Source organism: Squalius cephalus (assembly GCF_949319135.1).
Source record: "Squalius cephalus genome assembly, chromosome: 3".
Classification (NCBI taxonomy): Eukaryota; Metazoa; Chordata; class Actinopteri; order Cypriniformes; family Leuciscidae; genus Squalius; species Squalius cephalus.
Genome location: NC_137124.1, coordinates 9,060,357 through 9,087,738, shown reverse-complemented (window position 1 = coordinate 9,087,738; position 27,382 = coordinate 9,060,357). Strand labels below are relative to the sequence as shown.

General features: G+C 38.2%; 1 protein-coding gene across 1 annotated transcript in view; it reads right to left on the bottom strand.

Annotated features, from left to right (window-relative positions):
* The window catches only part of nlgn2a (neuroligin 2a), a 270,452-nt gene that overhangs the window by 146,551 nt on the left and 96,519 nt on the right, over positions 1-27,382 (bottom strand). Inside the window, exon 4 of the mRNA XM_079867668.1 lies at positions 12,294-13,110. Within this exon, the coding sequence (XP_079723794.1) occupies positions 12,294-12,765 (472 nt within the window). The 5' untranslated portion in view covers positions 12,766-13,110. The remainder of the gene's footprint in view (positions 1-12,293; positions 13,111-27,382) is intronic.

Here is a 27,382-nt window from a genome sequence, read left to right as displayed (position 1 = left end):
GCTGTGTGAGTGAGTGGAGGCGGGGATCATTTGCATATTCATAGAACTGCGTATACTAAATGAGGCTAGAGTTACATTCAAGCTATTTTAAGGCATGAAGACATTTCTTTTTTTTCTTTTTTTTACTTTTTCATGCACTTTTTCATGGACTTTTGGTTGGTTAATATTAGCCGTCAATCACTCCCTTTCACTGCGCTCCTTTGCCTCTCTCCTAAATTTTTGCTGGTGCTTCTTACTTTTTGAAGTTGGGTGCACCAGTACTACCAAGTAAAAATGTTAATTTCGAGACCTGATATTCGCAAACTGGAATGCTGACTTGTTTGCTAAACTGAACAGTCAATCAGAGTTCTCTCTCTCACCGTTTCAACATGCTCAATCGGCCAAACATCCCTAAAAAGGGTTCCTACAAGTGCCGACAGTGCAGAACACACCACAAAAACTGGGCCAGGCGATGCTCAATGACTTTGGCCGGCTTGGTGGGTGATTAGTCCTGAAAACAGCTTCTTTAGAGACCTAATCTATACATGTTTATTAATGGGATCCATTCATTCACAGTACTTTCTGTAACAGCCCCAGAAGTCAGCGGGATCTTTAGCAAGCTCAATAGCCTGCAACTGTACAAACACCTCCAATGACAACTGATGTCAAAACAATTAGCTTGTTAGCATGTGAGGGGAGTTTTGTGTGGTGCAAAGAGAAGGAGAAATAAAGCATGGCACGACCCGGCACAATGCACCATCTGCACAACAACGGCCTACGTCAAGACACACACACACACACACACACACACACACACACACACACACACACACACACACACACACACACACACACACACCTAATAACTTTCTCTCAAGTGCTTCTCTCTTCTGTGGCTATAAATAGAGTGTGTGGCAGAGCTCTTGCTAATTCCTTCATTGAGAGTCTAGTGGTAACGCAGAAGGACGCACGCACACACACACACGGCTCTGACGCGCTGCCTGACAGCTACACGCAGGAAGAGCTGCAGGGTTGCTAAGGCGACCCCTTCCCCTGCCAAACCCTCATTCTGTGTCAGCGTTATCTATCCATACATATCTTCTCTCATCTCCTTCCCTCACCATTTCCCCTCCATTTCTCTGCATCTATTTCTCTTCTATTTCAACCCTCTCACTTATTCAGTCTGGCTTTTGCTGTATATTCTTGTGCTTTACATCTTTATTACTCATGACTCAACTTATTCTCTTTCTTGTGTCCATCATCAGCTGTTATCTCATTCTTTTAATTGAGTATTTGTTATTCTCTTGAGCTGACAGCCTTACAGACACATTCATTAACACACACTTCCTCCCCAAATTCTCATGGCACAGCAGTCTAAACAATATAACAATTCTGCTCTGGCACACACACACACACACACACACACACACACACACACACGCACACACACACACACACACACACACACACACACACACTTCTCAGCTGGAAAGCTGCCAATTTGTTCTCATTATTTGGCAATAAAAACTCTACGCTAAGAAACTGACCTCGGCTGATTTTATTGGTTTGATCTTGCTGCAAAATTGAAGCCTTCCTTTGGTTTTCATTGAGTGAAAAGAGGGACACACTAAAGAAAAGAACAAGCTACAGTAGCTCAGGCTAAACGGTTCTTTTCTCTCAAAACATTCATTTGGTCATAATATGACAATGATGCCATTGCTAAAAGCAGCCTACCTCCGAGTTACTCTCCACCCGTTCTGTTTAAAGTCAAAATCTCAAACACTCCAGCTGTAGCCTGTAAACTTCTGTTTGGAATATTTGTTTTTGTCGTGTGTCGCAGAGCTGTTTTTCGTGCGTCTCGTCTTCTAACACTTCAAAGGGCCCCGGAAACGGTCCGTCTATATTAAGAATACCTCGGAGCTTGCAGGAGCTAATTAAAAAACGCCCTCCACACCAACGCTCAGGTGCTCCGGAGCCGTTTTGATTTCCCTCCCATGGAAAACAAGAGTGCCGTTCAAATTTCGTCCTTTGTTCAAGAGCTCCCTTCTTCCATTTTTCATTTCTACCTCGACGGCCTTTTTGGATACTTCAATATATGGAATGTCATTGTAGCTCCTTTAATGCAGAATCATATTATGTCTTCACAGCCAATCTATTCAGACTTGATTTGCTTTTCGTTTTACTTCAGTAAAATTTCAAAATTCTGTAGGCTTTGTTTTCTCTCTCGGTCAATTCGATCTGACAGTGAAGTGAGTAAAAGGCTGGTGACATTAACATGTCTGTGTCAGTAGTAAGTGGGCTGCGAAGTGCACAGTCATGCTAAAACACAACCCATCAGTCCTGCTCACACATGCCTCTGATTGACCATCCGCCTCCAGGCTTCAATCAACCCCCACAGGATCCTGATACTTTCTTCCCACCGGACAAGAGCAAGAGGAAATGACAGAAGCAATTATAAAAATGTAGGCTTTTTAAAAAAAATTATCTATTGTTGCAGAAGGCAAATGACTACTGCAGAAAATGGCATATTCAAAAGTTTGGGGTCAGTTCTTTAATTTATATTTTTTCATTCACCAAGGATGAATTAAATTGATCAACAGAGTAAATACTTCTACACTGTTGCAAAAACATTTCTGTTTCAAATAAATGCTGTTCTTTTGAAAATTCTATTCATGAAGGAATCCTGAAAAATGCAAACACGGTTTCCACAAAAATAGTAAGCAACCATTTCAACATTGATTAAATTATTATATGATTATTATATTATAAAAATGTTATATTAATTATAATTTTTATATAATTTTATAAAATTATATTATAATAGCAGCAAATCAGCATATTAGAATGATTTCTGAAGGATCATGTGACACTGAAGACCGGAGTAATGATGCTGAAAATTCAGCTTTGATCACTGGAATTAAAACATTTAATTAAAAAATGTATTAAAAAAGAAAACAGTTTAATTTATAAAAAAATAATATTATACAATAATAATATACAATTTTTTTTTTTTACTGTATTTCTGATCAAATAAATGTAGCCTTGGTGAACATAAGAGAGATATAATTAAATTCCATTCTGTACCAACATAAAAAGCACATATCGTGGCATCAAAAAATGAAGAATTCTGCTTTAGTTTGCTCTAAAACAGGCTGTAACAGATGACGCTACATATAGTCAGAGGAACAAGAACAAAAGAGAGATAAATAATGAGACTATATACTGCAGTATAAGTTGCCTGGGGCAGTGGGGGGCCAAGATGGTCCCCAAGTAAGTGATGAAGAAGCTTTGATCTCCTGTCCACCCCCTCTTCTAACTCTCACATGGATCAACTGCAGCACAGCGTGCATACACTCCTGTAACAGAGGAAATCTGTACATCTGCACTGCAGTCCTATATATATATATATAAATATACATACATATATCTATATCCATATCCATATGTATATGTATATGTATATGTATATATATATATATATATATATATATTATATACACATACATATATACATATATATAGCGTAGTATTAAACTGTATATCCGCCATTGTCACCGCATGTAAATGAACTCTTACGTCCAAAGAAAACTAATCTCTGCACAAGTTTTATTTTTTAATATTCTATTTATTTTGTACTTTTCTAACGCCAGAGATGCTTTTCAGTTTTGTAGCTGATTGTGACCAAATACCTTTTTATTTATTTTTTATCACCCCTACAAAACTATGACCTACGCAGGAGTGCATTCAGTTTACTGCTTAGTGCTTAAAGAAACTAAAGAAAGTTGGTTTGAGAAAGAACAACTAAAGACTACCAACTGGGAGACTAAATGCCGCCAGGTGGAACAAACTGTAATTTGCACTACTGTCTGTTCAAAACAAGTGAAAAGAAACCTAGCATTGGGAATTTGTTGCTTTTTTCCTGTTGTACCAAACTCGTATTGAACCGTGACCCCAAAACCGAGGTACTGTACATACTGAACCGTGACTCTGTACTGTAACACCCCTACGACTTTGATGCGCAGGATTGAAAGTCGGCTCGTGAGAGACTGAGTGGATTAAATGGAATTTGGGAAAATGGAAACTGGCACATTTGGGAATCCAGGAATCGACAGATTTGCAAGGGGCTTTGTGAAAGACACATGGTGCACAGAAAGAGATAATGTGGGATGAAAATGAGTGTTGGAAGACAGAATGAGAGAGAGAAGGAAAAAGGGAAGAAGAAAAAGAGACAAGAAAATAACACTGGCATCTTTGCTTTGAACACGCGCTCACATGCCTATGTTCAGTTTGACTGCAATGTGCTGCAGTATGCGGATGTGCCATGAGGCATTATACACTGTGGAAGCCACTATGGGCCAGATTTACTAAACAGGGCAAATTAGCGTGGGAGTGCAATTCCAAAAAAAGCGCCGATGGGAAAGGAAAAGTTCTGCACATGATCTACTGACGGCAAATTAAAGAATACAGACAAAGAAGATCATTTCCATAATGACCAATGCTGTCTACCAAATACTGTACTGTTTATAACATGCTTTTTGGGGTGTTAAATAATGGTGCAAATACCAGTAAATTGACTAGCGCAAACCTTAGTAAATCACCTTTCTTGATTCATTTAAATACTCTCTTCCCATAAATTTTGCATCTGAAAGGGAAACTCCTAAAAAATGCATTTACAATAAAAAAAGCGCCTTTCAGCGCTAATGTTTCACTGCGTGTCATTAGTAAATCCTTTATTTAATCTGGCCTTATGCATTTGGTTTGTGTAGTGAACATCCTGAGGTACAGTAATAAGCTTGATGACTTTTTCCTCATTAACACAAGTTGAAAATTACAAAGCACTCTTTCATCATTGAAAGAATTGCTTAAATAAGACAATTACCATTGTAAACACAAAACACCTACACTGGATACCAAAAGAGGTAAAAACTGAGAGGGAAGAGGCAAAAAGGGCTCTGAGATAGCAAATTACTGCTGATGTCAATAATTTGTTTCTCTGGGCAACTTGGCGGCTGGAACCTTAATTGCGAGAGAAAAACACCTCCTTTGAAATCAGCTCTTTCCATCCTCTGAGAGTATCTGTCCACTTTGCTCTCTCTCAAAAGTAAAAAAAAAAAGAAAGACCAAAAAAAAAAAAAAAGGACTGGAAGAGGAGAAGAAAAAAAAGACACATGTTGATGGGTTTTACCTCAGCCTAAAAAGTCAGTCACTTATTTGGTTTGTTAACTCCATCAATTTACCGCAATTTGTCGTAAATGTATGCCTTATACTGGAGCATAAGTAATTTCCCAGAACGCTTTAGTCTTTCCAGCTGGCCTCACTCTTAAAGTGAATCATAGGGTAAACTAATCCTGACAAGTCCTGATCCAGAGTGCAGTGGACTGATCATAACTGGTAGAAGGCAAGGACATGTCCTTAGTCAAGGTCTAGTAAAACTGCACTGTAGTTCAAAGGCAAAAACTGACGTTTCATTTGCACTGTATGGCACTTTGTAGTGTTAAAAAGGTAGTTCAGCCAAAAAAAATTTATTCGGTCATTATTTACTCACCCTCATGGTGTTTCAAACCTGTATGACTTTCTTTTTTCGAACAATGCTTCTATCCATAGAGTGAAAGTCAATGGGGTCCAAAACAACACAGGACCCCACTGACTTCATTGTATGGACAAAGCAACACTAAAATCTTCTTTTGGTTTCCACAGAGTCATACAATTTTGTAACAACAGTAAAGTATAATGAGTAAAGAAGACAATTTTCTTTTTTGGGTGATCTATATTTAAGTATTGTGGTATGTACTATGAAGCACCCCATGTAATGCTATTCTATAGTATCCATTACTGTATAGAGTGCAACAGTCGGGTTCTGGAAGTAAAAAAAAACCCATTCATTTTCTTCATAGGGGAAATGATTTTTAAATGATAACTTATAATTTAAAATAAGTTCGTTTGGTAGAGGGAAATCTGAGGATTGATCTTTCTACCTTCTTTCTCATCCAAAGTCCGGAGTTGAGAACTCTTTGAGTTTCTGCTCAACTAAAGGACTTTTCTGGTGACTGAGGGTGATGTGTCGAGACTGAGACTATCGCGAGACTGTGGGTGAGAACCAACATGGCAGCGCTCTGAACGCAAACGCAAACACCGGATTACTATCAACTTCACTCACTTATCAAAACAACCTTCACTATACTGGATAACCAATCTTATGAAGATCCGGATAACCTGTTCAACTTCATCGACAGCTATTTCTACAATCTGGACATTATGTCAGAACCAAACAGGAAAATACGCAAACGGGATTCATCCACTGAAACAGACGAGGAAACTACAGTCGAGGTCAGTGTACTCGCATCCATAAACTCCAAACTTGCCATACTCGAACTTCTCCATATAGACATCCGTGATCTGAAAGCTAGTCTCGAATTTTCCCAATCCCAAATCGAAATTCTAATGCAAGATAACATCGAACTAAAAAAAAACGCATCACACCTCTCCACCCAAGTAACAAAACTTACCAAAGAAAATCAAATTATGCAAGAAACCATATTGGACATCCAGTGTCGCAGCATGCGCGATAATCTCATATTTTCTGGAATAAACATACCTCCACAAAACACACCCGACGATCCAGAGAAGGCAATAAGAGAGTTCATGCACGACTCGCTCAAGCTGCCTGCAGCGACAGTTGAGGAGATAACTTTCCACCGAGCTCACCGTCTTCCATCCAAAGACCCCAAAAAGCCACCTCCAATAATTGTTAAATTTGAAAAATACAAGCACAAAGAACTTGTTAAAAGCAGAGGAAATCAGCTGAAGAACACCACGTATGGGATGTACGATCAGTTCCCCAAACAAATTCAAGATCGCAGACGAAAACTAGTCCCGATGATGAGGCGTTTCCGTGAAGAAGGAAAGCGAGCTACATTATCGGTAGACAAACTTTACGTGGATGGAACACTCTACCGCGATCCAAACATCACTACGTGGCTATATCCTAACTAAACTTTCATTTTCCATTCTAACACTGACTGTTCCAAAATGCATTCTTTATAGCCATACTGCCATAACCTGTTACATATTTCATTCATCAAGCCAATAGTTATTAATGAACTTTGATTATAGACCCTGATGTCTCTCTTATTTTGTTATTTTTTTCTTTTATTTTATCCTTTTTTTTTTTTTTCCTCTCCTCTTTATTCTCTTCTATTCCCACAATGCCATGTCTGCTTCTAGTAACACATGCATTGTGTTATTATCTCCCAGTATTTTTTTTTCTCCTTTTTCTTGTTACTCGCCATTCTCTCTGTCTCCCACATAGTGTATGTTGGTTTTTTGAATATGTGTCCTGTCTATTTATGTGCAGAGCAGTGTTTATATTTGTGTTCTGTCCATCTATGTTTTGTGTCTGTTTAAATGAGCCAGCCAGCCTGGAAACCCCCCTCCCCCCTCCCCCCTCCCAATACATATCATGGGTACCTATCTTAGGTACAAATAGCACATCTTACATACTATTAGTATTTATATTTTACCATGCAAACACTTAAACTGATAACATGGAATGTACGTGGCTTTCATTCCACCCCTAAAAAAATTAAAGTAATCAACCACCTCATTAAATTAAGGGCAGATATTTGCTTCTTACAAGAAACACACTTAACGGATACAGAACTACAACATCTCCATTTCAAACAATTCGACAAAATATTCTCATCTACATTTAATAGCAAGCAAAGAGGTGTTTCTATCTTGATAAATAAAAACATCAGATTCACTCTTAATTCCTCAATTTCAGATCCAGAAGGAAGATTTATTATCATCAATATATCAATCAATCACTTAACTTTTACACTAGCAAACATTTACGCTCCAAACAATGATGACCCACTTTTCTTTCATAATCTCTTCTCTCTGCTGTACAATTCCACAAATCTCATAGTAGCCGGAGATTTCAATACTGTTCTCAATCCATCATTTGACCGTACACATAATCACAGTAACAGACGAACTTGTCACGCATCAGAAGTAATTAAACAATACATGACGGATTATGGCCTTGGCGATAGCTGGAGAGCAAGGAACCCACTGCTAAGAGAATATTCATATGCCTCTTCAGCCCACCGTTCTTCCTCTAGAATAGATTTTTTTTTGGTTAGCAACTCCTTAATGCAACAGATATTAGAAAATACTATCCATTCAATTATTATCAGTGACCATGCCCCTGTATCTTTAACATTAAACATCCCAGCACAAAAGAAAACCTCTACAAGATGGCGCTTCAATAATTCTCTCCTAGAAGACCCCAATTTTACCACACTTATAAAAACAGAGTGGGCATCCTTTCTGGAGATGAACGACTCTCCAGAAATCTCACCATCAACACTTTGGGAATCTGGCAAAGCAGTCATGAGAGGCATAATTATATCATATTCATCCCACAAAAAAAAACAGCAACAACAATTGGAAAACACTCTTGAACAGAAAATAAAACTGCTTAGTAATCCACAGTTTACCGCCCCATCTGAAGAAGTACAAACTGAACTCAAGCAACTTAAGGCTCAATTGGATAGTATCATAAACAAAAAAACACAGTTCTGTATACAGCAACTTAAATATGATCAGTTTCACCTTAGCAATAAAGCAGGTAAGTATCTGGCAAACTTGTTACAATACAAAAAAGATAAATCACTCATCCCATCTATTCTGGACACTTCAGGCAAAACTACGCAGGACCCTCAAGAAATTAATAACTCTTTTCGCCATTTCTACAGCTCTTTGTACACTAACGGCACCCAACCTCTACAATCTGAAATTGACTCCTTTTTTAACAATCTGGACCTTCCCTCATTAACCACAGAACAAGCAAACTTTTTAGAACAACCCATCACCCCTGAAGAACTTATCAAAGCCTTACAAAGCATGCAAAACAATAAATCACCTGGACCCGATGGACTACCGGCAGAATTCTACAAACACTTTTGGGACATCTTATCACCAACTTTTAACAAATTACTCACAGAAATCCAAACCACATGTACCATTCCAACACATATGAACACAGCGCTCATTACTGTATTTCTGAAACCCAATAAGGACCCAACACATCCCTCTAGTTACCGCCCACTTTCATTAATCAACACTGATCTGAAAATTATCACAAAGACTCTAGCTACCAGGATTGAAACAGTTATGCATTCACTAATTCACCCAGACCAGACAGGCTTCATCAAAAACAGAAATGCAAAAGACAATATCCGCAGACTTTTCAATCTCATCAGCATTGCACAAGGACAGTCACAAAAAACTATAGTTGCATCACTAGACGCAGAAAAAGCATTTGACAAGGTCAACTGGACATTTTTATTCACCACCCTCCGTAAATTTGGTTTTGGAGAGTCGTTCATCCAATGGATAACAACACTATACACTTCTCCAAGGGCCGCAGTCATCACAAATGGGATCACTTCACCAAGTTTCATTCTGCACCAAGGAACCAGACAGGGATGCCCACTCTCTCCATCCCTCTTTGCCATATTCATCGAACCACTCGCAGCAGCAATACGCCAAAACAATAAAATTAAAGGAATCCAAGTCAACAACTCTCAACACAAAATTAGTCTATATGCAGATGATTTACTATTATACTTACAAACTCCATCACAATCACTTAATGAAGCATTCAATGTCATCAACAAATTCTCAAAAGTCTCTCACTATACAATCAATTGGAATAAATCAACTATACTTCCGCTATTAGGAGACGATGTGGACTCTGCAGCTCATGACCCCTCCCTTCCCCTCAACACGGGTAACATCAAGTACTTAGGTATATCAATTTCCCCCAGGCTGTCAGAGCTATACAACCTCAACTATGCCTCACTTCTCAAGAAAATAGAAGATGATTATAAACGATGGAACAAGCTCCCACTCACACTCACAGGCCGTATAGCAACAATCAAAATGAAGATACTCCCCCAGATCAATTACCTATTTTCAATGATTCCAATTACTCCGACAGACTATTGGTTCAAAAAATTAGATTCCCTCACCACTCACTTCTACTGGAAAAATAAAAAACCAAGGATAGCACTTACAACACTCCAAAATACAAAACACTTAGGTGGACTTGAAGCACCAAATTTCATGCACTACTACCTGGCAAACCAATTACAATATCTATATAAATGGACTCAACAACAGACATATTCCGACCCATGGCTTGATCTTGAGCAATACTTGTGCTCCCCCAACTCAATCGCAGATCTTCCCTTTCTACCACAGTCAATCAAAAAACTGGACTTCTATCATAACATTACAATAGCAACAACTCTGTCAGCCTGGTGGAAAACCAACAAAATCACCAAATCTCCCCAAGCTCCATGTAGGTATACTCCCATCTGGCACAACCCTGACCTCCGTCTTCACAATAAACCGATCCACTTCCCCAAATGGCAACAAAATGGCATCACCCACCTTCACCACGTATTTGAAAATCATAAATTTATGTCATTTACCTCAATTGTCCAGAAATTCGGGATCGGGAGAGACCAATTTCTCCACTACCAACAGCTTAAATTTTTAATTCAAAGCAAAATAACTTTAACTAACACCCTACATCCTTCTGAAATAAGTTATAAGTTATTAGAGATAGGCAACCACCCAAGAAAACTTATATCTAAACTCTACACCATCATCGCTTCATCTAACCCCACAATAACCCTGCCCAAGGGGAAGTGGGAAAGTGACCTCATGCTATCTTCCGACCCGGATTTCTGGACACAGATCTGCAGGAACACTTTTACTATGACCACCAATACCAATTTACAACTCATACAATATAAAACCATCCACAGAATCCACATCACTCAGAGTAAACTATTTAAAATGAAATTATCTGACACAGACACCTGTTCACAGTGCACCTCTGGGAGCACAGATACCTATCTCCACGCAACCTGGCTCTGCCAGCCTGTTCACTCCCTTTGGATCACATTAACCAACACACTATCTTCAATCCTGGACTGCAGAGTTCCACTGTCTCCTGCACTCTGTCTCCTAGGAGATACTTCAGAAACCTCCATCCCCTCCAAATACAAAACCCCACTTCTTGTCTCTCTAGCAATCGCTAAAAAGATAATCTTTCAAAACTGGAAATCAAAATCATCCTGTAATTTCACCCATTGGACTAACCTAATTACAGAATTCATTTTGACAGAAGAAATTATAGCTCATAAAAAGAACAATATATCTGCCTTTAAAGAAACCTGGAATCCTCTCATAACCTTTCTAAAAATTCAACAGCTAATGTAAACCACGTGCTTTCCCACTCACCCCATCCCCACCCCTCCCCTCCACTCCAATCATCTTTACCACCGCCACCAATATATCTGCTTTAACAACACCTAACAGTCACACACTTACAGACATACCAATCTCACACTTATAACTCTGCTTGTCTGTCTATCTGTCTATCTATCTGTCTGTCTGCCTGTCTGTCTGTCTGTCTGTCTGGCCGTGTGTCTGTCTGTCTGACCGTCTGTCTGTGTACCTCCCTGTCTCCCTGTTACGGCTTGTCACTCTTTATTATTTTCTTATTGTGTTATATGAATAAAAATAAAGTTGACCTCCGAAGACGGGGGGGTGGTGGCTGGGCAAAATTTAAAAAAAAAAAAAAAAAAAAAAAAAAAAAAAAAAAAAAAAAAAAAAAAAATGATAACTTATAACTTATAACCTTTAGAACTACAGTGATCTACGAGGTTGTTAATTGATGGTTTATGCTATTGTTGAAGCCATCAGCCTGCATTATTTTAAAATATTTTTTTAAATAATTGTTTAACAGTGGAATACCTAGTGGAATAAACTACATTACCCATGATTCAGTGAAAAAAATCTCTACCAATCAAACAATCGAAACAAGCAGGCCGCGCCAAAAGAACTCTTTAAACTGGCACTGCGAATGTCGTAATCGAGTCAGTCTCTGTACGCTCTCAAACTACTATTTGCATATTTTGCAACTATATTGTTTCTATAATAAATAGTTTTATATGTGTCTATTGTTTTTTTTAATCCGCAGTGCCTAATGGGACTGTAGATATTTCCCTCATTAAAGCTGTCTTTTTTTGCTTCTGATTAAAGTTTGTAATGTGGTTTACCTCGTAGCTGGATGGTTTGGTTCATGGCTTATATAACAAATACATTTAAAAAAAAAAATCCCTACGGAAAAAATACTTCCGGAACCAAGGCCGCTGAAAAGGTGGGCGGGAACTGTTGCACTTTATTCCCCTATCATAACCATAATGCTTAGCCGTGTTGTGTCAGACACTCACCATCCTCTGTGGGCACATAGATGTTGAGGTAGAGACAGTCTTCACTCTGATTCTGAATGTAGGTGGCAGCCACATCCAAGCTGTCAGTAAACCACACAGGCAGCATTATCTCGGGCAAAACGCCATGCACGTTCTGCGGGCAAACAGGGGCGAACTGTGTAGCGTTACGCACTTCCTGCCAGGACCCGGGAGCTTCTGGGGGCTGAAAGCGACGGTCTCCTATTGGCGCTGTGGCATAGGGGATGCCCAGGTATTGTTCCACGGGACCCAGGATCTCGTTGTTAAGATCTTTTTTAATCCCACGCAATTTGCCATAGTTTGTGGTGACGGTGGGATATTTGGTGCCAGGATCAATGCGCTGGCACGATGTCAAGGCGATCCACAGTGCCAACCAGAGAAGAGTAATTGCATGGGTGGCCTCCGAATTGCGGGCATGGCCCAAATCCCGTTTACAGGCATGGAGCGGAAACATGACTGTCTCGTTCTTTCCTTCTTCGCTTCGCTTGTTTATTGGCGTCCGCTTTGCTTGGTACCCGGTGAAGGGCAAAGGAAAGTTAAACTGTTGTAACAGAATACGAAAAAGTGGTCCTGCCAGTGGTCCTGTTTGATTTGGTCTTTCAGGGAGCAAGAAAAGGGAGGACAGGAATGGGGGGACAATGGAAGGGTTGGGGTGGACGAGGGGCTGAGGTTGTGCTCAGCCCTGGTGAGTTATCGTGGAAATGCAATAGAGAGTAAGAGAGGAAAGTCTGTTACGTTCCATCTCCCTGAGCCGTCCTCATGGGGTCAGTTAAAGAGGTCACACAGATGATTGCTGGTCCTGTCAAGAACAACAAAAAGAGTAAGGGTTAGTCATCAAAGCTTCATTTACCAAATGCTACCCTTTGAATACACATGTCAACCACATGAATTTGTACCATGTTGAATGCTGCAACCTGGATTAAAGGGATAGTTCACCTAAAAATACAAATCCTGTCATCATTTACTCCCATCTCATTCCAAACCGAGACTTTCGAGATTTTTTCTAGTCGACTAGTAGTTGCTCATTTAAGCTATTAGTCGATTAATCACATTTATATACATTAAATGACTTGAATATATACTTGGGGAATTCTAAACCTTTATTATAGGCGTAATATGATTTTTCCACGCTCGAGTGAAGCACTAACTTTTCACCAGCAAAAGTAATTATTATAAATGTGTTGAAAAAATAGCAAGGAAACATTTTAATTATTTAATAAACTAGTGTTTTCTGAGTCAGTGTCGGCTGCAAAGATGAAGCTGATGATGCTGACTCGTCATCTCCGCAGTGTAGTGAACGCGCCTATAGAGAGAAATGCACCTTTCATACGGATTACATAATCAGAGTATTTGTTTTTTATTTGAGTTGGTTCGTTTAAAAGTAGACATTTCAAGCTTGCTATAGATATATTTCTCATGTTTGTGAGGCAAGTAGCCTATACTGAGTTTCGGTTAATTTTTTTATGTTTTTTTTTTTTTCTTGTTATTGTGAGTTTACACAAATAACAGTTTCAAATGATGTCTTAAGGCCTGTTCACTCAAAGGACGATAGCGATAAAGAGAACGATAAAGATATAGCCTAGTTCTAAAAATCGCTCTCAATATTAAAGAATAGCAGAGTTCACACCACAGCTATAATGATAACTATATAGAGAAATCAGTTTCGGAACGATTTTTTCCCCCAGCTGTTGAACGATAAAACACTGACAGCCAATCAGAATCCATTCTAATTTAAGGGCTCGCACATTTAAAATGGCAGACAACATTACAGAGAACTTAATCGCCAAAGTCCAGAAAAATCCACCACTGTTTGACAAGTCAAGCCCCTTTTCAAGAAAATGCATATGGAAAACAATCGTTCATACCCTCTGAATAAACAGTGAGAAGTATTACCTCGGGGTATCCAGCTCGTTTCGACAACATTGTCTTGCTTCCTTAGAAGTTGCAGTGAAAAAGTTGTTCTTATTCCACTATATTGACTACGTCAGCTAAATTCACTGTTAGATTATTAGATTGATTACACTAGCTTCACTCAAAACATAGCATGCTGAGGACATCTGCTGGTTAAAGCCGTGTAAATGCAACAAGAACAGCAAAAACATGTTCAATGACGTTGTACACACTTTGAAACCACAGAGCGTGATATTAGAATAAACAAACCGTTTTCGTTCGTTGGTGTGGACGCAAATATAGTTATCGTTCTTGGTGTGAACGGCCCTTTACTCTTATCTGTATGACCAGTAATGACAGAGTATTTTAAGTTGTTTCCGGTGTTATCAAGAGAAAATGCAAGTGATCGCACCAGCCAATACTTTAGCTTGAACACTCTGCACAAACATGAATATGTCCATAATAATAGCACATATTTATCTACTGTAGGTTAACATTAGAGCGAGTGGCCAAGTAAAGTTGTTACTACTAACATATTTCAAATGATAGGCCATATTTGAGGTTGATGGATGATAGGCGAATGTTTGGATTTCCTGCTCAACATACTGTTAATTACCACACGAACCCGCCTAGAGTTGTCAAAAAGTACCAACTTCGGTACCAGTCGGTACTGAAATTTAAAAAATGTGACGCTGTGAGCGCTGTTGAGCGGAATCGTAAACACCTCTGATTGGCCACTGTGTTCACACGCTCATTGGATATGTCTGTGACTGGATACAATGATCAGCGCTTCAAAAACATGTTTTAAATATACATCAATAACACTCTTCACCAAGCGCTTACACAGATACACACGGCGTTTGAAAGCAGGTCCGCTGATAGATGCTTGCTTGTGCTTTCAAACACTCCCACACCCCCTTTCAAAGCACTTTAAAACACTTCTGTGTGCTCTCAAACACTCCTGTGCGTTGATCATTGTAGCCAATCACAGACAAATCCAATGAGCGCAAGAATACAAAGGCAAATCAGAAGTGTTTTACGATTCCGTCAGCATCGCTCACAGCATCACATTTTTAAAATGTCAGTACCGACCTGGTACCGAAGTCGGTACTTTTGACAACTCTAGACCCACCATTAATGATCTGTCCCTCACGGACTGTGTGTATATTTTGAAGAATGTAGAATGAAATTCAATGGTTGTTTTGGATCCCACTGATGCAAAATCCAGTCATTTCACGTGAATTAGCCGTGTTGATCAACAGAAAGCTGCTTGGTTTGAAAGTGACTTCTGTCTGAGTGGTGATCTCATTCACCATATCTCATTTGTAGGTAAACTATCCTATTAAGTGTCTTGCTCACAATGGTGATAACTGAAGGATTCCCAGGAGATTTGAATAGTAGCCAAACAAGTATTTCATTTCCAGCCCAGATCATTGCATTTGAGATAGAAAACTAAAAAAATCTTTAACACTTCCCATCAAATATTAATGATTCTCCACGTTTATATGTAGCTTAAAAATTCAGTGACTCAGCAGTTTTAGTGCTTGCCATTGGGTTCTTCATCTAAGCCCTGGAAAAAAGCAATACTGCAGGCAAATGACAGCTCAGATGACTCGTTCAGAGCATTATGAGGATCCAATAAGACAGCGACAGGGAGACAGTGATGTAAAGGAAAACATCTCGAAACACCCACACAAAGAGCCTCTATCAGTCAGTTGTGACTAACAAACTAAAAATAGATGTTTTAGCTCTCACATCCTGAATGAAATCATCTGTGCGGATATGAAGTCTAATTAAGAACCAACGCATTTCGCCGTGAACGCATCTTTTGTTTTTTAAAGCCTCTAATCGCCTGAGAGAGCTGATTGATGCTTTAAAACTTTGATGTTCATTTGAAATGGTGTTAGCATTTAGCCAAGAGCGCCTAGCTTAGACGCCTAAGCATTTTAACGGTTAGCTAAAACAGAGGACAGAGATTTATGTGATGTGAATGGATTTAATGTGGTTTTAGATCTGGTCTGGACAAAAAAAGTCTGGACAAAATGAAGGGGGCAAAATGTCAAGCCTACGCAGTGAACTTTAAAACTAACACTTGAGATGACAGCAATGTCATACATAACACCAAACGAATGACACAAATAGGTGCGGACCAGAGACATTATAAAAGGTAGAAGGAACTGAATGAGAAATTGTTACACTCAGTATGGCTGCTGTAGAAATGGATTTTGCATTGTCATGTCATAATTTCCTGTGGCTCCACAGTGATTAGTCATTAGCATATACACCTCAGGTGATTGGCTTAAAAAAAAAAGAAAAAAAAAAAGAAAAAAGAAAAAGCAACAGCCACTGAGAGGAATGGGAATGCTAACAGAGAGCTGTCTCCAGGTATTACAGACCACCTTGGTGCAGTAAATGTGAATGGCAAGCTATTTAAAAGCAAAACAATGCTTCCTCATCATCATCATCATCACCATCATCGTTAATGCGGCAACGATCATCATGCCGGATGGACTCCTCCAGTGATATTACTTTATCACCATCCTATAATAGTCTCATTTAATGTGGCCATTAGCGTTTCTAGTGCAGAGCTATCGCCGCGTGTGTGTCTGTCTTTTTGTTATGCCAATAAAGCTATTTGGATATGAGAACTATGGATTGGAGAGAGGAAAAAACAGAATGAGAAAGATAAAGGAACAGAGAGAGAAAACAAGACAGTTGGTATTTCGCACAGGGGCCTGTACAGGCACTAGCGCTTTAAATACGGATAAATGCTGTAAAAATGCAATAGCAGTAAATCCCTCAGTAGTCTATATGTAGTGTGGAATTTAAGAAGGTCAGACAGAAATGGGAAAGGAATAAAACAGCTGAGCTGCCTTTTACCTTTTATTATCACACTATAATTCTTCCCACTTTCTTTCAGAATAATTCAAGACTCTGTACTGTGCTTAGTTTGCCTCCATTCCCCACCCTTATGTAAATGAAGTTCAATGAAGAGAAAATGTTGCATAAACATACTTGCGTTTCGCAGGGGGGCCCTAGCCTGGAAATCCAGATCTAAATCTGAAAGATTAAGGGTCTGGCATCGACTAATGAAAATCGGCCAGCGCGAGGGGCGGCACCAAGCATGCATTTGAAAATCTCACTGCACGCAATTGGATAACACTACGACCAATCACAACAAGCCCCATACGCTTAGCTACCAGCGGCGCTAACTGGTAGATTAGACTCTTGCCGTATCCGGTCGGCAAAACAGCAAAAACGCCTTTCTTGCAAAGGAACGATTCGAGCGGCGTCTTCTGTTCCTCTTTTAGATAAAAAGCCAAGTCTGACTCGTTCATTGTAGCGGCCAAAGCCGTTTCAAACAACTGGTGTTCATCCATAGCCATCTTGCAATGTTTACTAATGACTTCGACGTCGCAGCGCTGTCGTCATCTGTTTAGATCGCCTCTGGCCCGCCTATATCAGATAACCCGATGTGATTGGTGCAGCTCGGCTACAAGGGCATATTTAATGAGCATCATTACTCGACGCCAGAGTAAACTCGCTGAGCAAATTCAACTTGTTCTCTCGCGAGAACTCTGGATTTCCAGGGTAGGGGGCCCCCGCAAGCACAGTATAACATCTGACAGGACAGGTATTCATTTCTTACGTTACGAAAATGGAGTTAGAATAATGACACTAAAATATAGCCTTACAACATCTCATCTGAGAGCAGATACTGAATCAGGACAACACGTTTTTCTCAGGTACTCTTTGACAGAAGAGTCAACAGCTTTCACACGTGTCTTTCAAAATAAAAGTCATGCATCAGAAAAACATTTAGAATACATGTTTTTGTTGTTGTTGTTTCTTTGACTACACACAGCGTGACCCACCGGTTGAGAAACACTGGTATGAAAGATATGTATAATGCCGGATTCAGACTACACAATATTTTTGTCTGTTACGTGTCAGATTATGCTCTTTTGACTCCTAAATTTTTGTCGTGTCGTGGACAAGAAACACGTTGCTTCTCAACCAATCATCGCTTGCCGTATTTAACGATGTTCGTGATGTCACAAAGAAGGCAGAACTAGCGACAGACTTCACAAAAACGTGATTACACAATGATTGTATAGTCTAATGCTAATTCCAGAACTCATCGGGTTGCTGAAGTGCCTCCGCTACCGTTCGCCAGCATTTATCTTTTTTCACTCTGTCGTGGTCGACCCTCGAGGAAACATTATAAAGGCAGGAATATTGTTGCCATAACTCCACGAATCTTTCCTCCATTGCATAATTCCACTTAGCAGCACCAATACCATCGTCTCTCTCTCGTTTCGGCATGTTTGAAAGCTGTGGTCAACGTCACAGATGTGAGGGAACTCGTCGTGGAGGAAAAATTAAACATGCTAGTCTTTCTGTCATGAAGTATCGCATATGCGTAACTGGTTGTCGTCCACTATGAAACACTATACGAGATGAAACTATCGATTCTTGCATTTCGACGGCCATTGTCTTTTACGAATCACCACGACATCCCATGTCAAACGAATCATGCCAAAATCAGATTGATCTCGTGAAGTCTGAACCGGCATAAGCATTTAGCCTTTGTATGCAACAAAGAGTGGCTTATTCCCATCATGAAGTACATGTTCATGTCCCTATAATTTAATATGACTAAATATATTAGAAAAGATACTATACAATAAAAATCCAAAATATTATCCAAAATATCATTATTTTTGGATAAAATTATATTTTAATGTTTATTCATTAACATTTAAATGTTATAAAAAGATATTATATAATCAAAAAATGAACAAAATATATGTATATTATGCAAATAACTTTTGTATGTAATAAATGTTGACTAAATTATTAAAACATTAGCTAAAACAGCATACAATTAATACACACACACAGCAATATATATATATGCTGTGTGTGTGTATATATATATATATATATACAGGGCAGGACTTAGGGTGGTGGGGGCCCCTGGGCTTGAGTCACTCTCGGGCCCTACCTTCTATACATTACTTTAAATAGAACAAAATGATACATACACAAGCTGTGTATTAGAGCTACACAATTCTGGATAAACTGAGAATAAAAATAAAGATCACGATTCTGAAAAAACAACTAAACAAAATAACATAATTTATGTTAATTGCTGAAGTATATTAAAAATGTTTAATTAATCTGAATTATTAAAAAATTATTCATTCGGGTTTGAATGAATGATTCAATTCCTCAATCAAATGCACTTGTTTCATAGATGAATCAGCATTTTTGAACTAATCTCCTGAATGAACGATTCAATGACAAATGTTTTTTAAAAGTCATTTGTCGCCATCTGGTGGCGTAACAATATAATTGATCCAATCGTTATTTGAAGTGCAAAGCTACTTTCAAAAGGTGACTGGTACCATAGACAGTGTTACATGTTAAAAAAACGTAATAATTTATTTATATGACCACTGATTGAAGCTTGAAAAAGTTTTTTTCCAATAAATAAATAATGATTAAAAAAGTTCAAAGTGATCATAAGTTTATTGCAATGCACAAATGTCTTGGTCAGAATGAGAATAAAACACGTATTTACCTGGAAAACATATGTTTTGATTGTGGCATTTTTTTGAGATTTAGAATCCAGTATTCCTATAGGTTAATTATTGTTTCTTTTATTAATTTAATAAAGAACTCTGTCTCGTATTCTGTCCAAACTATCCATGTAGGCTACTTTTGTGTCCATTCGTTTTTCCTTTTTTAACCCGTAATTGAAAAACGAAAAATGAACGGTTGTTGTCTTTTTAAAACGCAAAGTTGAACACCAACATTTTAATTTGAACTGGCTACACCAACTGCTGCGCAAAAAAAGTAAATATCGACGAATTTTCAGATTTTTGTTTATGACTTTTTGCCCCTTTATTAAATATTTAAAATATTCACAAATTAATATGGAAAACATGTCGATTTTTCTGGTTTTCAAAGGCCAAATTAGAACCTGGAATTGATGTTTTTCCCGCAGTGCTGAATGAGAAGGGCCATTAATATTTTTAATAAACTAGCCTATTGCTTTGGCTAAAATCACATCTCCATCTCCGCTGTTAAGCAGATGCGCCTTTAGAGAGAAATGCACATCAGAAGGTATTAGCTTTCGATTCGAATTTGTTCGTTTTAAAGTGGACATTTCAAGCTTTAGCCTACATAGGCTATATTTTGTTTCAGTTCTCGCGCTCCAGTTTACGGAGATCATGAAAGTGCGTCTGATTGTTTTCATTTATTTTACAAAAGCACAACGTTTTCTTGTTATTGTGAGTTTACACAAATAAAAGTAGTTGGGAATAATGTATTATTATTTTCTGTATGACCAGAAATGGTCAAAGTATTTTAAGTTGTTTCCACTGTTGATAGGAAAATGCAAGTGTTCGCAGCCGCGCCTCCGTGCCATGCAGCGCGCGCTCCACACTCAGCATTGTTCCTTTTTTGCATAAAAGCGTCTTCTAAATATAGCCTATTAAATGTTATAATTAAATAATATAAAATTATTATTATTTGCGTAGCTATACATGGACCTCAAACACACCGCGTCTTCTAACTCAGGTGACTGTAAATGCGCAAAAATGCGTAAATGCGTTTCCATTGCAGTTTTGCGAAATATTCCTTTTTTCGAATTGCCCGAAAAACCACCTCATGCGAGCGTAAAAAATTGACGTGTTTCCATTGTGCTTATTTTCATTTCGCAATTTCAATTTGCGCAATTTGAAGGGTAATGGAAATGCGGCTACTGTCTAATGCAGACAGGTTTTTTCAACGGTTCGGCAGTAAACAAGGCACTAAGTAACTGATAACCAATCAGCAAACCTCAAGATGAATGACATTTAATTTAGCTAATTAAATTACATTTTTCATTGCAGGGCAGGGCCAATAACAATGCTAGACCAATCAACAAACTTTAAATGAAAAATTAAATGACTGACATATTATTGAAAAAATCAAACGTAAACGGACGGGGCCCCCTATTGGACGGGGCCCATGGGCTTGAGCCCAGTCAAGCCCAATGGTAAGTCCGGCCTTGTATATATATATACAGTATATATATAAAATATAATATAAAATTAAATATTTTAAAAACAATTTACTTACAAACTTTATTGATTCATAAAATATTATTATTTATAAAATATTACTAAGATATAAGATTAAAATATCTCAACTTAAAAGTCTTGATCAACTTAAAACATCACACGCACAGTCGTTTTTCAAGTTACAGAGTTCAGAACACTGTAAATAAAACTGTAAAGCATCTCTCTCTATATTATCCCTCCTGTAATTCATCACTTTATCGTCTCTCTCTCTCTCTCTCTCTCTCTCTCTCTCTCTCTCTCTCTCTCTCTCTCTCTCTCTCTGTGTGTGTGTGTTCTGTGGAGTGTAAAATAGAAGAGGATGACTCTGGGGCTCTGAAGGGAGTCTTGGGACCATTGACAGGATTCTCTGGCTGTTCTTTAATTAAACCTTAGAGACCAAACACACTGCACAACACTCACACACACAGTCACACACCAAACAAATTCTCCTTAAACAATAACACACCCGAATTGATCAGGAGGAAAGGAGTGACGAGTGAAAAACACTGGAGAGCATGAGACAGATTAAGAAAAACAACATGAGAGAGATTAGAGATGGAAAGGAACGGAGAGAGTAAGCTTCTGGTCAGCGTTTGGAAACTAACTAAAAGAAGCGACGCTAATAACTAAACTACGTTCTCAGTAGCGTGACAGAAGTTTGGCTGTTTTCAAAATTGGGTAGCTTTTCAACTAACAAGCTCTTTTTTTTTCTTCAGCTAGCAGTGCAGCACAACATCACTGTTTTCATGTCATACTGTGTTGGGCAAACAGCCTTTCAACCGAACAAGCCGAGGCAATAAACTCATTCCCTCAGAATCTCTCATGTAGCGCTGGGGTGTCGGATTCATTTCGTTCGATTGCTTCTCACTCATCAGTTTTTGCAGCAAAATAAATATTTAGATACTTCTGTTTAGCATTATATTTTCAAATCAGTTCCTGTATTTTTGCCGTTTCTATTACCTGTGTTTTGTATACATTTAAGTGTGAGATACTTGTTTTATACCAGTTGTGGTTGAATAAAAGCAACTCAATTTTCTGTTTGTTTCCCAATTTCTATCTTTGTTTTTTAATTCCTGACAAATTAATTGTACACTCATCATTCACAATTACTACTAATAACAACAATGTACTGTAAACAGCAACATGATGAGACATCAATATTTAAGTAATTAACCATAAAGTAATATAGGAGGCTAATTGCACTGACTGACTGTTTACGGGTTGCCAAGCAACAGCTTACTTAGTACGCACACAGCTCATCCAAACATCATTTAGAATCAGAATTATGCATTTTATAATCCATTTGCAATTCCATCAACAGTTAAAATATTGTACTATTTGAAATGAATTTTCTCCAGACTGAGGTGAAGCTAAAAAAATTGGTGTCTTGTAGTCAATTTAAAATGGTATGAAGTAATATTTAGAGTAGATTAATGGTGTGTCATTTTTTTTTTGTAACCGGTTGCATGTTTTTTTTTTTTTTTTTTTTTAATGTTGTAACTTTGATGTATAATTGTATATGCAAACTCGGTTGCCTATCTTGACCAAAACACTCCTGTAAAAGAGATTTTAATCTCAGTGAGTCCTCTCTCTCCTGGTTAAATAAAGGTCATTATTATCATTTATTATTATTTACTCACATGCAACAAAACTGCAAATTCCAGTGCTCACATACGCATATTCATATTCAACAAAGATAGGTTTGTATAATACTTTGGTAGATTCATACCAGTGTTATTTTATTATTGTGTATATAATATTTATTAAATTGACATTTTTATACGGTCAGTGTTTATTTTAAATACATTTTTAGTAATTGTGTCATTTTTATTCACTTATTTTTTTAAACATTTCTATTTAGCTTTATTATTATTACTTTAGTTTGAGCTATTTTAGTTTTTCAGCTAGTTGGCAGGTATTTTACATTTTTCATCTAATATTTAAATTGTAATTTATTTAAATATTTTTTTTAATTTTTTTTTATACACTGGTTACATACAACCACACAGACTGTCTGTACTTGTCTGAATGTCATTGTCCATACAATGAAAGCCAAAGGGATCTAATGTTTTTTTTGTGTTCTGCAGAAAAGCCATACAGGTCTAGAATGAAATCAGCAAATGATGACAGCCAGTATTCAATTATAGAAAATGTCATCTGATCCATATTTTTGGTGAATAAATGGCCCTTTTGGGTGAACGCCACCAGATTTTATCCACCATTTGACCTGAAGGCAGCATTTGCTTCACTTTTTCAATCGTGGAGCTTTATTTAGCTAGTTTGTAGGTAGCTTGTAGCTTCAAAACTAGCTTTGTTCATGATGAATGCAGAAGAACCTCTGGTCCTCTGGCTCATAACCCCGCTGAACTGCTGCATTTACCCTCTGACAGTTCATCACATATGTCAATCAACTCCCATGTGATGTCTTTCCCACATATCCATCTGCTACCCCGTTCCACGCTGATCTAGAGTCAGTCGCCGCAGTAATTAAGGCTTATGTCAGACTAATGAGCTTGTCACCTCCCTGATCGTGAGCCAGTGTGTGCTGTGTTTAACCAGAGGACTGGATGGGTCCAGCAGCAGCTGATGCCCCCGCAGCCGGGGCAAGAAGAGAAGAAGAGCGCCAGGACCGGAGCGGGCACAAAGTTGGCATGAGCGGTGGGGGGGCGGGGGCGCTTAGGTTGCTCGGGTCTTAATTGTTTGATTGGCATTGTTACAAGACTTTAATTGGCCAGTTGTGGCCTTGCTGTGCGCCCTCCGGGTGTGATGGAAAATGATGAATAGGAGAAATAAACAGACAGAGAGAGACAGATGGACAAAACAGGCTACGAGTGAGAAAATGGGGAAGAGAGATAGAGAAACACACTCCAAGCCTCTACACACTCCTTGGCAGTAGAATCGCCATTGGCTAGTACATTATTAGTACTATTTTTAGTACCATTTTATATGATTCCATCAAATCAGCTTATCTTTGTAAAATGGCACAGCTTTTTAAATATCTTAATGTACACTCTTAACATCAGTCAATCAAGCATTATATTATGATATTATGATAATCAAGCACTATTTAATGAGAGAACATTAGTAATTAGAACTAAAACTTAACCACGTATGAATGCATATTTGTCATTTTAACTGAACTAAGATCTGGTGGTGGTGCTTAAGATATTGTTGGTCATTCAGTGTTTCTGTAAAAAAATATATAGATATAGTAATAGGTAATAGTAATTATTATTAAAAGATAATAATACTACTAATTCTACTACTAATAAAAAAATACAACGCACTAAGGATTGATGAGCTGCAGGGTTCATGAATATTAATCACGTTGTCAGTGTTCGCTCGAACTGATTTGCTGAAATCAAAACAGGGACGGTAATAGATGAGTGTCAGCCAATGAGATTGCCGTTTGTGCATTAGCTCCGCCCACTACCGGAGAAACCGACACATCTTCAGCTTGTTCTTAAAAGCTGAATAATCCCAAACCAAACGTTATCCGTTATTTTGACAGAAAAATACAACAAAGAATATCATTTACATGTAGTGCATCGATTCTGCTTGGTATGTAAGACTCTCTCTCTCTCTCTCTCTCTTTGCGTGTGTGTGAGAAACAGCGCTCTCAGCAAAGCGACGGCGAGCTGTACGCCTTCACACTTGAGTTTACGGTACGTCAAATACAGGTACAGATCGCTTGACGGAGAGCAAAACCCTCAAGTGCTCAGCGAGTGAATATATATATATATATATATATATATATATATATATATGCTAAACTTATTAACTTATAATTAACCCTTTAACATACACATTGGCGAGTAAAATCTAAGAATTTATTAGCCAATGGCTAATGATAGACATTATTTAGTCGCCAAGAGTGAAGATTTAGACTACTGCAACTCTCTTTACTTTGGAATTGACAACAAAGCATTGGCGCGTCTTTAAAAAATACAGAATGCTGCTGCAAGAATGCTTAAGGCAGCCAAGAAATTTGTGTCAATTACTCGTTGCCGAAATAAAATTATCTGTAAGATTCTATTACTTTGTTTTTAAGTTACACAATCTTTCCCCTTCTTTTCTTTCTAGTATGCTGGCATTTTATAATCCATCTAGATCTTTGAGATCTGAAAATCAAAATCTTCTCTCTGTTGTCAGAACAAAATGAAAACATAAGGGACGTTTTCCCGTGTCGGACTCAAACTTTGTTTGACCCAAACCCAAACAAAAAGAGATCAATCTCTTTCTGTAAGGTCAGTAAAGTCACTAGCGATATTTGGGGCCATGTTAAAAGCACATCTTTTAAAAACTTCCTGGGCATCTTTCTTCATGATGGGTGTTTGATCATGACCTTGTCTATGTTTTGTGCGTTTCTGTTATATATTTTTTTATTTCTCTCTCTGTACTCTTATTTTTGGTTTTTTTTTATTTAGTGATTGTGAAGCATTTTGGGCAACAGCTGTTGATGGGTTGATATTGCATTTTTAATAACACTTCTTAATATCAAGCACATCCTCTTTATTACTCATTCGTCCATGTTTCTTTATCACTCTAACATGTCAATAACTCTTGCCCACTAAAAGCAGCACGGATATATTTGCATACCGCAATAGAAAAGGTTAAATCGATTCACACTTTGTATCATCACCACAATATATATATTGTCATATCACCCAGTCCAAGCAAACAGTCCGAAGCTAGTCGATCAAACCAACAACCGATTAATTATCAAGACTGACTGGCTAACACTATTTTTTGCCCTTGCCAGTGCTCTTTTTTAAGTTAACTAAAGGCAAATCTGAATGACGTTTCACTTGAACCTTAATCAAGTAGAATCAACCATGACATCCACAGCTTATCTTATTCCTTATTAATGCAGACAATTTGCTTATCCAATGCTAGGTTGAGTCGTATAGCTGCAGATCACGTGCATGGCAGTTGGGGTCGGGGGGCTGAACTAGTTGATACAGGAAATAGTATTTTGTATGCATGTATCTGAAATACTGTCTATAACACCAGGCCTGTGTGTGTCTGAGACAGCGGCGAGTGTCAAAGGAGGACGGATGTGTGCCGGGGCGGTTCTGAGACGCGCCCTCATTCAGACCCTCTGGGAGATGACAGCGGTTACGGTGTGTGTGAGTGAGTGTGTGTGTCAGACAGCCAACTGATAGCAGAGCTGCTGACGGCCAGGTCAAAAGACATTCACAACCTGCCGCTACCTTCTCCCGCCACTTTATCTCATTTCTGTCCCCCTTATCCGTACATTGATCTGTGAATAAAAGACAGCAGGTGGATGATAGGCTGAAAGCACTAAAATCAAGAGAGAACTGTAATTAAAAGTAACATATAATACAAGCATTAATCTTAAAGCTTCTATGTAGTCAATAATTGTATCCCTTAAAACTCATCTTTGATCCCCAAAATGACATATTTAAACGTTTTTTCCTTTGGCATGAAATTTCTTCATGCCTTAAAATAGCTTGAATGTAACTCTACACCCTTGCCTCATTTAGTATACGGCTATATGCGGTTATATTATACACTGTAAACCCAGATTTTGTTTCTAATTAAACTTACGAGTGATCATTAATTATTATTTTATGTTTAGTAAAAACCTGCTATCATTACTAAACAACATTAGTTGTTTGTACTATTTAGCTGAAAGATTCATTGCACTAATCAGGTTTAGCAGAGATAACTTGGTATGTTTAGTTTCATAAGGAAGGGGAGGGGCCAAATCAAAAACCTGCCTGGTCACGTGAAAAGACTAAGATGCGTCCAAGGGGCTCTACACCTGGCGGGACGAGTATTGAGAATTGTATTGAGTATTGAGAAGCAGACGGTATTGAGAATTAACAGAGGTTTAGATGTTGATGAATTATTGTTTAATTTGTAATCACCATAATGGTGATAAGTGTTGGCTTTAGTTGGGCTCTTGCCCTTGACAACTGAACATTAGTTTTTCTCTGGCTGCTTTATCTTTGATATTGTCATACTGATGTAGTCATCTATAAAGATTATAAGTCATCAGCACCTCATTTCATCTGTTTAATCTCTTATTGTCTGGGTCTTTCC